The sequence below is a fragment of the Musca autumnalis genome, unplaced genomic scaffold, assembly GCF_047663935.1.
Source record: "Musca autumnalis isolate F117 unplaced genomic scaffold, ASM4766393v1 scaffold_3, whole genome shotgun sequence".
NCBI classification, from domain to species: domain Eukaryota; kingdom Metazoa; phylum Arthropoda; class Insecta; order Diptera; family Muscidae; genus Musca; species Musca autumnalis.
The window spans coordinates 156,344,734-156,358,392 of record NW_027411866.1 but is presented as its reverse complement, the minus strand read 5'-3'; the positions used below and the strand labels follow the sequence as shown (position 1 = coordinate 156,358,392).

The 13,659-nt window shown below is 27.1% G+C and overlaps 1 protein-coding gene across 3 annotated transcripts in view; it reads right to left on the bottom strand.

The window, feature by feature from the left end:
• The window catches only part of Dop2R (dopamine D2-like receptor), a 404,223-nt gene that overhangs the window by 164,031 nt on the left and 226,533 nt on the right, over positions 1–13,659 (bottom strand). For all 3 annotated transcript variants that reach the window (XM_073975073.1, XM_073975077.1, XM_073975074.1), the window contains exon 4: positions 1,530–4,191. In XM_073975073.1, the coding sequence (XP_073831174.1) occupies positions 1,530–2,823 (1,294 nt within the window). In that variant the 5' untranslated portion in view covers positions 2,824–4,191. The remainder of the gene's footprint in view (positions 1–1,529; positions 4,192–13,659) is intronic.

Here is a 13,659-nt window from a genome sequence, read left to right as displayed (position 1 = left end):
TATCGTGAAAAAGGAGTATTTTTTTAAAATATATATTTTTTCCAGAGACCAATAGAGGATTTTTAACAAATATTTTTTAAAGAATATTTTTTTTTTCAATCGAAGATTTTGAAAATATATTTTTTTCCAAGGACCAATCTTTGATTTGTAAAAAAATATTTTTTCATTTTATTTTTGTAATACTTCCAAGGACGAGTCGAGGATTTGTAAATATTTTTTCCAAGGATTAATCGAGGATTTGTAAAAAATATTTTATCATGTTTTTTATGAAAAAAAATCTTGGACCTATCGTGTTTTTTATAAAAATATTTTTTCTAGTTATTTTAAAAATATTTGTAAGTAATTTTCTTTCGGAGACCAATCGTGGATTTCTAAAAAAATATTTTTTGGGGATCATTTGTGGATTTCTAATATATATTTTATTTTATTTCTTTGGGAACAATCGCGGATTTAAAAAAATATTTCTATAGGAAATATTAGTGGATTTGTGACAAAAATAATCGTGGACTTTTAAAAACTATGGTTTTAATATTTTTTTTCAGGCACAATTGTGGACTTTTAAAAAATATTTTTTAATATGCTAGATATTTTAAATTTTTTTTTTTTTGGACCAATCATGGATTTACAAAAGAATATTTTTCAAGGGACCAGTCCTGGATTTTAAAAAATATTTTTCCAGGTACAAATTGTGGATTACTAAAGAATATTTTTTCAGGGACCATTCGTGATTTTTTAACAAATATTTTTTTAAAGAATATTTTCCAAGGTACCAAACGTAGATTTCTAAAAAATATATTTTAAATAATTTTTTTCGAGGACCAATCGTGGATTTAAAAAAAATATTTTTAAAAATTTTTTTTCGTGGAGCAATCGTGGATTATATAGGAGTATTTTTTAGGGACTTATCGTGGATATTTAAAGAACTTGTTTTAAAAGTATTTTTCCAAGGTGTTTTTTTAAAAAATATTTTATAAAGATTTTTTTCAGGGACCTATCGTGGATATTTAAAGAAATGTTTTAAGAATATTTTTTCCAAGATTAACGAATATTTTTTCCAGGACACAATCGTGGATATTTAAAAAATATTAGTTAAGATTTTTTTTCGTGGACCAATTGTGGATTTTTACAAAATAGTATTCCTAGAGATCAATCCTGGATTTTTAGAAAATATTTTCTTAGGGACCAATCCTGAATTAAAAAAAATATTATTTCACGGACCACTTCTAGATTTAAAAAAAAAAAAAATTAGGATTTTTTCAGGGACCAAACGTGGATTTTTAAACAGCAATTTAATTTGGAATCAACGCAGAATAATTTGGGATATTTTCTCTTAGTGAATTTTCCCTTGTTTATTCAGAGGTGCAAAAATATCTTTTTTACTTTTATCATCAATGTTAAGAAGAAAAAACTACCCACGCCAGCGTAAATTCTTCTTTCATAATAAATCTTTAATGTCCTAAAATAAGACCTACGACATCATCACATAATATGCTGTCGTCAAAGTTTTTTGTTTATTCTTTATTACTCACCTTCAGTTGGACCTTCATAACACAGAGATGTTAAATTATTGGTTAAATTGCCGCCAAGAAAACTGCTACAATTCGGACGATATTCATAGCTACTAAAATTATTAGCAAAATTTGTTAGGGATGTGGATGTTGATGATGTTGTGCCCGAAACCATGGTGCCATTATAGTTGTAAAAATAATCGCCAAAATCTTCAAGGAGTAACATAAAACTGCTGCCCCCATCATTGTCGTTATCGGTTCTTAGAATGCCGTTGCTTGTGGCAACGCCACCATTACTAGACGATTTACTGCCACCACCACTACCACCGCTGTCTTTCACTCTTCTACTTGCCCCAATGATATGATGCAGAACTGAGGTTGTTGTTGTTGTCGTCGTCGTTGCTGTTGTACTGCTGGCTGTCGACTCATTATATGGGTTAATTAAATCAACCAATTCATAGCCACTAGCATCCATTCCACCATCACCAACACCACCACCGCCACCACCATTAAAGCTTACAATGTCATAATCAGTCTCACCGGCCAGTAAAGTTTCCGCACTATCGATCAAAGCTATATCACCATCACCATAATTATTACTCAGTTCAGAGGCGCCAGTCGCCACCACAGATGTAGTGGCTGCAATAGAGGAAACAGCGGAAGTGTCACTGACCGTTGTGGGCGAAGTTAATGACACAGTTGCCGCTGGGGAGGAAGTTAGTTGAGCCATAAGTTTGGAGTGCAACAAATTCAATGAGGTGTCATTGGCTTCATAGAGCACTGAAGCATCAAATGATGATTCCACAAGTTCTATGCTATTGGTGGTATTAGTCGTTAGATTTTGACTGGCATATTCTGATGCAGGTGAGCTAAACAAAGTGGTATAGATGTTATTGGCAGCTGATGCTGATGATGATGGCGATGATGGTGAGACTATCAAACTATCATAGTCAAGGCTAGAGTTGGACGTTAAAGCAATTGGCGTTATTGATGATGACGATGATGATAAAGTGGCAGGTGCAGAGAGTAATGCTGATGATGTACTGGACCAATTGGAAGATATTAAGGTTGTTGTTAGGTCACCATCATCGTCGTCCATTATATCTAGCTGAGAAGAACTTGTCGTTGTATTGCTTTGATTATTGGCGGGATTCCAAATGCCCACAATTAGGCTACCTATATCACCCATATCACCACCAACACCATCGCCATCATCCAGACTGGCATCGTATAAGCGGAAATAGTCATCCTGTGATGATGTGTTGTCGATAAGATTACCGGATGTTGTTGAATTGGTATCCTCCATGGAAGCCATTGTGGAAAGAAGAGATTTCAACGAAAACAAAAAATGCTACTCTAAAAATACTGCTACTTGTGCTTGTGGTCGTGGTTTTCTTCTTGTCCTGTGGACCACCACAAGCGTTTGGTTTTAAGTTTGGAAGGCTTGTGGTATGTTGTTTATTTTTGCACTATATTTGCAAAGTGGAAGAGGAAAATAGCTGCTACAGCTGTTTGTGGCCAATTGTGTTGAGTGTTATTTATGGGTTTCCAAAATTCCACTTACTTATGTCCCACTGCTTGTTTAAAGGAGGGAAAACTCATGTGTCTTTGGATGTTGAAGTCATCCTTCGATTTGTCATGAATTGGTTATACATCATCTCATCACTTGAGCACTGTTGGTGTTGTTGTTGTTGTGGTTTCTTATGCCATTTTGCTGTCTCCGTTTGTCTCAAATGAAAAAGAAGTGGAAGAGCAGTCGGCATTGTTGTCATCAACGTAAACGTACTTGAATTTGTTGTTGCAAAATAGTTATGACATTCGTTTATCATTATGTTGTGGGCTTGCAATTGTCGCGAATTGTATTTGCAGATGTCTACGACTGCTGTTGTCGATGACTTGTTCGAGAGCCGGATATTTCAGCTGTGCTCTCCACTTCTCGACTCGCTTTCATTCAGCTTATATTATTGTTGTTTATATTGCGTTTCTTTTTTGTTTTTCTTTTGCTGCAGTAACATTTGGTTTTTATTGATTCTCAAGTTCTTGTGTTTGTATTTTGGGGTGTAAACAAACATCGCCAGAATGGTGGTATGTAGCACTATGTGCAGCAGATTTGTTGTCTGGCTCAGAGATTGTCCGGATAACTATTGTGTGTTGAAAGAATTTTTGGTCCAATTTTTCTTCTTTAGTTTTTGATGCTGAGATGTGAGGAGGGTAAAAAGAAATAGTTCACTGGTCGTTGACTGTTGTCGTCCGTCTCCTTTAATGCTCCACTGAGTTTGCTATTATAACGTCTGCAAAGAGTTCACATCAAGAGGATATGAACTTTTTCAATTTTTTTCTTTTTGCTTTCTCTTTTCCTTTTTGTCTATGGCAAGCAACTTTTTACAATTTCTTCATTCATTTTCATTTCAAGTTCTGCTGATATCCTTGCAATACATTTCCACTACAAAATAGCATACAAACAGAAGAACACATACACATGACGAACAGATAATAATGGCTGGAGAAAAATAGATTTATTGTTCAATACAACTCTAGTGATGTGATTGTTGTTATTGCTATTGCAGATGCTGATATTGCTACTGATGTTGTTGTTTCGCTTTTGCCCTTGCTTTGTCTTTTATTCATTCAGCAGCGTCTTGTTTGCTTTTAATCAATACAAGCTGAGTGAGTGAGTGAGTATCTGTAAAGAAATTAAAAAACGAAAACGGAAGTTTAAGAATTTGCTTGTCTCAGTATGAATTATAGTTGAGGGGTTTTGTGATTAATTGTTTCTTGTAAAACTTTTAAGAACAACAGCATCAAGTTGTTACGACCAAGTCGTATGGCGTTTCGATGCTGGTAATTGAACACAAAGACAAAGAAGCTTCCAGTTGAAAAGGTCATAGATTATAGTAATCAAAGTGTACTTTAAAACAAAAAGTAGCAGCAGCCGCAGCGACAACACTTGTTTGCATTTCTAGGTCAGCTCCGTCAATTTGTTATTTTAAAACAATTATGTCAGAGTGTTTGCTTTTTAATAATTGAATTGAATTACTTACGAAATATGCTTTCAATCATTTCCTGTTTAGATTGCTTAATGGCAAAGGGAAACGGAGAAGTTTTAAATTGATTTCGAACATATTCTTGGCACAAAAATCACAACGATGGGTATGGAAGGGACAAAATATACATGAAATTTACTGTTGAAAGCAATTGGTGAAATGTAAGATTTTATTATATTTTAGAGCTTTAATTAGTGAATTTTTAATGATGCTCTGTAAGGACCAATAAAACAATATTTTTTTAAAGAATAGTTTTTCAACGAACAGCACATCGTGAAGCCTTTTCTTCTTCTTTATTTGCGCATTCGTGTTTCGGATATATGCGATCATATAATAATTACAAATTATTTGTTGATTTACAATTTTTAGTTTGGCTTGAGGTCAGTAAATTAAAAACATTTTATTTTGTTTTTAATAGTTTTTTATTCTCCAACTGGTTGGAGAATATTTGTGAAAAGATGAGGAAGTTATTTCTAGTGACTGCAAAATAAAACAAATATTAAATCCCCGATGATGGTTGTCGGAGACGATCGAAATATCGGAAAATAAAATACTATTAAAAACAAAATAAAATGTTTTTAATTTACTGACTTTAAGCCAAGCTAAAACTTAGAGAAAACTTCAGTCCAAAGGTCAACTATAACCATACAACAAGTTGATTTACAATTTTTATTATGTTTAACAAAAAATGGATTTTTAAAAATATAGACATCAATTTTTGGCGGCATTCAATAAACATCTTTTATTTTGACGTTCGGTCCATGTCAGAATATTTTTCAGCCAAGAAACCTCTTTTCTTCCTCTAGAAGCCGTTTAACGAATAATTTTTTAAGGACCAAACAAACGTGGATTTTTAAAGATTTTTTAAAGAACCACCAAAATTTGGAACTATAAAAAAAATATTTTTGGGGACCAACAAGACGTCGATATTTTTACTGTCCAATTTTTGAAAAACCAAAAAAGTGGATGCTTTTAAAACATATTCTTTCAAGAACAAACAAAACGTAGATCTTTTATTTTTGTGAAGAACCAACAAAACGTGGATTTTTGAAAATATATTTTTTTTAAATCGTTGCTTTTTGTTTGGCTTTAGGTCAGAATGATTAAAAAACAGTGGGTTTGTTTTTTATTTAATTTTTTTTTTTTTTTGTACCAATATTTCGACTTTCTTTGAAAGTCCTCATCAGGGATTTTCAATTTAATTTTTATTTCTGCACACAAGCTTTCCGACACATCTTCTTTCTGACTTGAGTATTTTCCAAACATTTTTTCTGAAGGAACAACAAAACGTGGACTTTTTAATTTTTGAAGGAGCAGCGAAACGTTGATTTTTCAAAATAATATTTTTTGAATGACCAACAAAACGTGGATTTTTTAAAATAATACTTTTAAGGAGCAACCAAAGATGGATCTTTGAAAATAATATTTTTGTGGAGGACCAAAAAAACATCGACTTTTGAAAATATTTTTTTGAAGAACCAACAAAACTTGGATATTAAAAAATAATATTTTTTGAAAAAGGATTTTTCAATTTTTTTTTTTTTTTGAGAGCGTGGATTTTTTTGAAGTCTTGGATTTTTCAAAATAATATTCTTTTGAAAACGTGAATTTTTCAATGTAAAATTTTTTGAAAACGTGGATTTTTTAAAATAATATTTTTTTTTAAATGGGGATTTTCAAAATAATATTTTTTTGAAAAAAAAAAATGAATTTTTTAAAGTAACACTTTTTTTTGAAACCTTGGATTTTTTAAAATAATATTTTTTTGAAAACCTGGATTTTACAAAATAATAACTTTTTGAAAACCTGGATTTTACAAAATAATATTTTTTTGAAAACGTGGATTTTTGAAAATAATATTGTTTGAGGGACACACAAAACGTAGATTTTTAAAAGCAAAACGTTAATTTTGAATATAATATTTTTTGGAGTAGCAGAAAAACGTTGATCGTTGAAAATAATATTTTTGAAGAACCAACAAAACGTCGATTTTTGAAAATAATATTTTTTGAAGGACCAACAAAACGTGGATTTTTTTAATAATTTAATAATTTTTTTTTTTTTGAAAACGTGGATTTTTCAATATAATATTTTTTTGAAAACGTGGATTTTTTCAAAGCTATATTTTTTTTGAAAACGTGGATTTTTCAAAATAATATTTTTTTGAAAACGTGGATTTTTTAAAATAATATTTTTCACATTAATATTTTTTGAAAACGTGGATTTTTCAAAGTTATATTTCTTTGAAAACGTAGATTTTTCAAAATAATATTTTTTTGAAAACATGGATTTTTCAAAATAATATTTTTTGAAAACGTGAATTTTTCAAAATAATATTTTTTGTGAAAACGTGGATTTTTTCAAAGTTATATTTTTTTGAAAATGTGGATTTTTCAAAATATTTTTTTTGAAAACGTGGATTTTTCAATATAATATTTTTTTGAAAACGTGGATTTTTTAATATAATATTTTTTTGAAAACGTGGATTTTTCAAAATAATATTTTTTGAAAAATTGGATTTTTGAAAGAAATAAACAAAACGTGGATTTTTTAAAAATAATATTTTTTGAAAACGTGGATTTTTGAAAATAGTATTTTTTGAAAACATGGATTTTTGAAAGTAATTTTTTGAAGGACAAAAAAACGTGGATTTTTGAATGTAATATTTTTTGAAGGACAAACAAAACGTTGATTTTTGAAAATAATATTTTTTGAAAACGTGGATTTTTGAAAATATTATTTTTTGAAGACGTGGATTTTTGAAAGTAATATTTCTTGAAGGACAAACAAAACGTGGATTTTTGAAAATAATATTTTTAAGGAGCAACAAAACTTGGATATTTAAAAATAATATTTGTTTTAAAATGAATTTTTCAAAATATTTTTTTTTGCAAACGTGGATTTTTTGAAAGTAATATTTTTTTGAAAACATGTATTTTTCAAAAAACTATTTTTTTGAAAACGAGTATTTTTCAAAATAATATTTTTTTGAAAACGTGGATTTTTTCAAAGTTATATTTTTTTGAAAATGTGAAGAATATTTTGTGAATAATATTTTTTTAAAACGTGAATTTTTCAAAATAATTTTTTTTTGAAAACGTGAATTTTTCAAAGTAATATCTTTTTTAAACGTGGATTTTTCAAAATAATATTTTTTGAAAACTTGGATTTTTCAAAATATTTTTTTGAAAACGTGGATTTTTCAAAATAATATTTTTTGAAGGACAAACAAAATGTGGATTTTTAAAAGTATTATTTTTTTGAAGGACCAACAAAACGTGCATTTTTGAAAATATATATGAAACAACAAAACGTGGATATTTTTATATATATGTATATTTTTGGAAGGAGCAGCAAAACGATAATTTTTGAAAACAATATTTTTGAAGTAGCAGAAAAAGGTTGATCGTTGAAAATAAAATTTTTTGAGGGAACAACAAAACGTGGATTTTTGAAAATAATATTTTTAAGGAGCAGCAAAACTTGGATATTTGAAAATATTTTTTTTTTGAAAATGAATTTTTCAAAATATTTTTTTTTTTTTTTTTTTTTTTTTGAAAACATGGATTTTTTCAAAGGTATTTTTTTTTTTGAAAACGTGGATTTTTCAAAATAGTATTTTTTCTGAATCATATTTTTCACAATAATATTTTTGGAAAACGTGGATATTTCAAAATTAATTTTTTTTTTGAATACGTGAATTTTTCAAAATAATATTTTTTTGAAAACTTGAATTTTTCAAAATAATTTTTTTTGAAAACGTGGATTTTTTCAAAATAATATTTTTTGTGAAAACGTGGATTTTTTCAAAGTTATATTTTTTTGAAAATGTGGATTTTTCAAAATATTTTTTTTGAAAACGTGGATTTTTCAATATAATATTTTTTGAAAACGTGGATTTTTCAATATAATATTTTTTTGAAAACGTGGATTTTTCAAAATAATATTTTTTGAAAAATTGGATTTTTGAAAGAAATAAACAAAACGTGGATTTTTTAAAAATAATATTTTTTGAAAACGTGGATTTTTGAAAATAGTATTTTTTGAAAACTTGGATTTTTGAAAGTAATTTTTTGAAGGACAAAAAAACGTGGATTTTTGAATGTAATATTTTTTGAAGGACAAACAAAACGTTGATTTTTGAAAATAATATTTTTTGAAAACGTGGATTTTTGAAAATATTATTTTTTGAAGACGTGGATTTTTGAAAGTAATATTTCTTGAAGGACAAACAAAACGTGGATTTTTGAAAATAATATTTTTAAGGAGCAACAATACTTGGATATTTAAAAATAATATTTGTTTTAAAATGAATTTTTCAAAATATTTTTTTTTTTGCAAACGTGGATTTTTTGAAAGTAATATTTTTTTGAAAACATGTATTTTTCAAAAAACTATTTTTCAAAAAACTATTTTTTTGAAAACGTGGATTTTTTCAAAGTTATATTTTTTTGAAAATGTGAAGAATATTTTGTGAATAATTTTTTTTAAAACGTGAATTTTTCAAAATAATTTTTTTTTGAAAACGTGAATTTTTCAAAGTAATATCTTTTTTAAACGTGGATTTTTCAAAATAATATTTTTTGAAAACTTGGATTTTTTCAAAATAATATTTTTTGAAAACGTGGATTTTTGAAAATAATATTTTTAAGGAGCAACAAAACTTGGATATTTGAAAATAATATTTTTTTGAAAAAATGCATTTTTCAAAGTAACATTTTTTTTGAAACCTTGGATTTTTTTAAAATAATATTTTTTTTGAAAACTTGGATTTTTCAAAATAATATTTTTTTTGAAAACGTGGATTTTTCAAAATAATTTTTTTTTTTGAAAACGTGGATTTTAAAAGTTATATTTCTTTGAAAACGTGGATTTTTTAAAACAATATTTTTCTGAATAATATTTTTTGAAAACGTGGATTTTTCAAAGTTATATTTCTTTGAAAACGTAGATTTTTCAAAATAATATTTTTTTGAAAACATGGATTTTTCAAAATAATATTTTTTGAAAACGTGAATTTTTCAAAATAATATTTTTTGTGAAAACGTGGATTTTTTCAAAGTTATATTTTTTTGAAAATGTGAAGAATATTTTGTGAATAATATTTTTTTAAAACGTGAATTTTTCAAAATATTTTTTTTTTGAAAACGTGAATTTTTCAAAGTAATATCTTTTTTAAACGTGGATTTTTCAAAATAATATTTTTTGAAAACTTGGATTTTTCAAAATATTTTTTTGAAAACGTGGATTTTTCAAAATAATATTTTTTGAAGGACAAACAAAATGTGGATTTTTAAAAGTATTATTTTTTTGAAGGACCAACAAAACGTGCATTTTTGAAAATATATATGAAACAACAAAACGTGGATATTTTTATATATATGTATATTTTTGGAAGGAGCAGCAAAACGATAATTTTTGAAAACAATATTTTTGAAGTAGCAGAAAAAGGTTGATCGTTGAAAATAATATTTTTTGAGGGAACAACAAAACGTGGATTTTTGAAAATAATATTTTTAAGGAGCAGCAAAACTTGGATATTTGAAAATAGTTTTTTTTTGAAAATGAATTTTTCAAAATATTTTTTTTTTTTTTTTTTTTGAAAACATGGATTTTTTCAAAGATATTTTTTTTTGAAAACGTGGATTTTTCAAAATATTATTTTTTCTGAATCATATTTTTCACAATAATATTTTTTGAAAACGTGGATTTTTCAAAATAATATTTTTTTGAAAACGTGAATTTTTCAAAATAATATTTTTTTGAAAACTTGAATTTTCCAAAATAATTTTTTTTTTGAAAACGTGGATTTTTTCAAAATATTATTTTTTTGAAAACGTGAATTTTTTGAAATAATGTTTTTGAAAACTAGAATTTTTCAAAATATTTTTTTTTGAAAACGTTTAATAATTTTTTGAAAACGTGGATTTTTCCAAAATAGTATTTTTTTTTTTTTGAAAAAGTTAATTTTCAAAATAATATTTTTTTGAAAACGTAGATTTTTCAAAATAAAGTTTTTTTGAAAATGTGGATTTTTCAAAATAATATTTTTTGGAAAACGTGGATTTTTCAAAAAAAAATTTTTTTGAAAACGTGGATTTTTCCAAATAATATTTTTTTAAAATGTAGATTTTTCAAAATAATTTGAAAATAATATTTTTTGATAATGAATTTTTCAAAATATTTTTTTTTTTTTTTTGAAAACTTGGATTTTTTCAAATTTATATTTTTTGAAAACGTGGATTTTTCAAAATAGTATTTTTCTGAATAATATTTTTTGAAAACGTGGATTTTTGAAAATAATATTTTTTTTTGTAAACGTGGATTTTTCAAAATAATATTTTTTTGAAAACTTGAATTTTTCAAAATAATTTTGTTTGAAAACGTTTAATTTTTTTTTTTTTTTTGAAAACGTGGATTTTTCAAAATAATTTTTTTTTTGAAAACGTGAATTTTTCAAAATAATATTTTTTTTGAAAACATAGATTTTTCTAAAATAAAGTTTTTTTTTTAAATGTGTATTTCTCAAAATAATATTGCGTGGATTTTTCAAAATATTTTTTTTTTTTTTGAAAAAGCTTAATATGTTTTTGAAAACTTGAATTTTTCAAAATAATAGTTTTTTGAAAAAATGCATTTGTCAAAATATTGTTTTTTTTTTGAAACAGTGGATTTTTTAAAATAATATTTTTTGAAAGCGTGGATTTTGAAAAAATGAATTTTTCAAAATAATATTTTTTTGAAACTGTAGATTTTTTAAAAAGGTGGATTTTTAATATTTTTTTTGGAAAACGTGGATGTTTCAAAATAATATTTTTTTGAAAACGAGGATTTTTCAAAATAATATTTTTTTGAAAACGTGGATTTTTCAAAATAATATTTTTTTTTTTTTGAAAAAATAAAACGTGGATTGTTGAAAATAATATTTTTTAAAGAAACAATAAAACGTGAATTTTTGAAAATAATATTTTTTGAAGAACCAATAAAACGTGGACTTTTGAAAATAATATTTTTTAAAGAACAAACAAAATGTGGATTTTTAAAATAATGACTTTTGATAATAGTATTTTTTAAAGGACCTACTAAAACTGAATTTTTGAAATTAATATTTTTAAAGGACCTACTTAACGTGAATTTTTGAAAATAATATTTTTAAGCATTAAAAACGTGGGGTTTTCAAGTACGAATAAATTACATAACTTGTAGTTTTAAAGACTCTTTTACGAATATTTTTCAAACACTAAAACTCATATATTTGAGTTGTATATTTTTCTCAACCACAAAAGGACAAAACGTTGGTTTGTTAAAGAATTTTTTCTCAAACACCAAAAGAATAACGAATAAAGTAGACTTTTTAAAGAAATTGTTTTTTTCTTTAAGCACTAAAAGAGCACAAAATGGTGATTTTTTAAAAACACTATTTTTTTAACATCCAGATAACCAAAAAACGTAGATTTGTAAAGAATAGTTTCCCAAGCATAACCGATTAAAGCATGCATTTTTTAGGAATATTTTCCCAAGCACCACCGATTAAAATGTGACTATTTTTAAAAAATATATTGCTAAGCACCAACGATTAAAACGTGGATTTTTTAAAGAATATTTCCCAAGCACCAATTATTAAAACTGGGATTTTTAAAGAATATTTTCCGAAGCACCAAAAATTAAAACATGGATTTGTTAAAGAATATTTTCCCAAGCACCAAAGATTAAAACATGGTTTTTTAAAGAAAACTTTCCCCAGCCGTAAAAACCCAAAAATTAATTTGCCAGGATCAAAATCCAAAAATAAATTTTTAAGAAGTTCTTTTAAAGGATCAAAGTCAAAACCGTATACTCAGGAATTACTTGCCATAATTGAAACTATTGGTCTGTTCCATTACTGCAATTAATTTTTACTAATTTTTTAGATTCTTGAAGTTTCTGGAACCGACATTATCTCTTCCTTCCACTATGTTTCAAGCGTAAATGAAAAAAATAAAATAAATCATTTAACTCGTTATAACCTGTGATTTAAACCTATGATGGATGACTGACCTAACATGCGATAGGCGAAAGAAGCCATTAACATGTCATAACTTTTATTGTACTGAAATTAAAATTTAAGTGCGCTACTAAGTAATAAATTCATTTTATGGAGCCACGGTGAAATTCCAAAAACCCACAATTCAGCAAATGTGATGAAGTCAAAAACATTGCAAATATTGCCACTGCTTTGATGGATGAGGAAATTTGTACACAAGGTAGGTGAACATTTGTGCTGTAGCATAAAAATACACATACCACAAAAGTACTCACACGCACACAAATTCCTATATACATATTCAACATTTTAGATGATGACAACGTTTGCGGCAACCATCTAATCCTGCTAATGAAATCAAAATACGCCAATAGCATTTTTTCCGCAACTGCCACTTTCTTGGCTTATAATTCCACCAATCTAACTTGCCAACCAACCAACTAACAGCCGGCACTCAAGTGTACCACCACCCATCTTGTCCTTTTTTAGCCGCAAGACAAACAAAAATGAGGGCATAAACAAAACCAATTAAAACGACTCTAAGAAGGCCAATTTTAGTAACAACAGGCTGCTGCCACAACAGCTACAACGGCTGTTGCCGATATTACAGGCAACGGAAAAAGGGTCTATTACACAAACAATTAGTATGCGAAGTGCTCCTAGAGACATACAAAGGACATCATACATAATACTTATGTTAGATTTACGCACTTCTCTCGAACTGCTTGCTGTCATTTCTCCTACAGCAATGCCAAGGAGCGACTAGAATAAATCTCATGCCTGACTGCTGGCTGAATGTGGATGGATAGACGTACAACGGGGGAAAAATCCACTAATGGTCGTAACATGAGAATGGTACTGTAGGAAATCTTAATGCATATTAAAAGCTAAAATATTACTTATGAGTGGTTGTTGTTGTTGGTAGGCATGGGCCTAAGTCCTTTAGGCAATGTAACAACACTTGAGACAAATTTGTACGAGGGGTATAGCTGACCTTTTTTTGTGTGTGTGAGTGTTGGGGGTGGGTGTGTGTCGTTGATGACCTTTGGCTATATGTCTACAAACACCACATACACTGTATGAC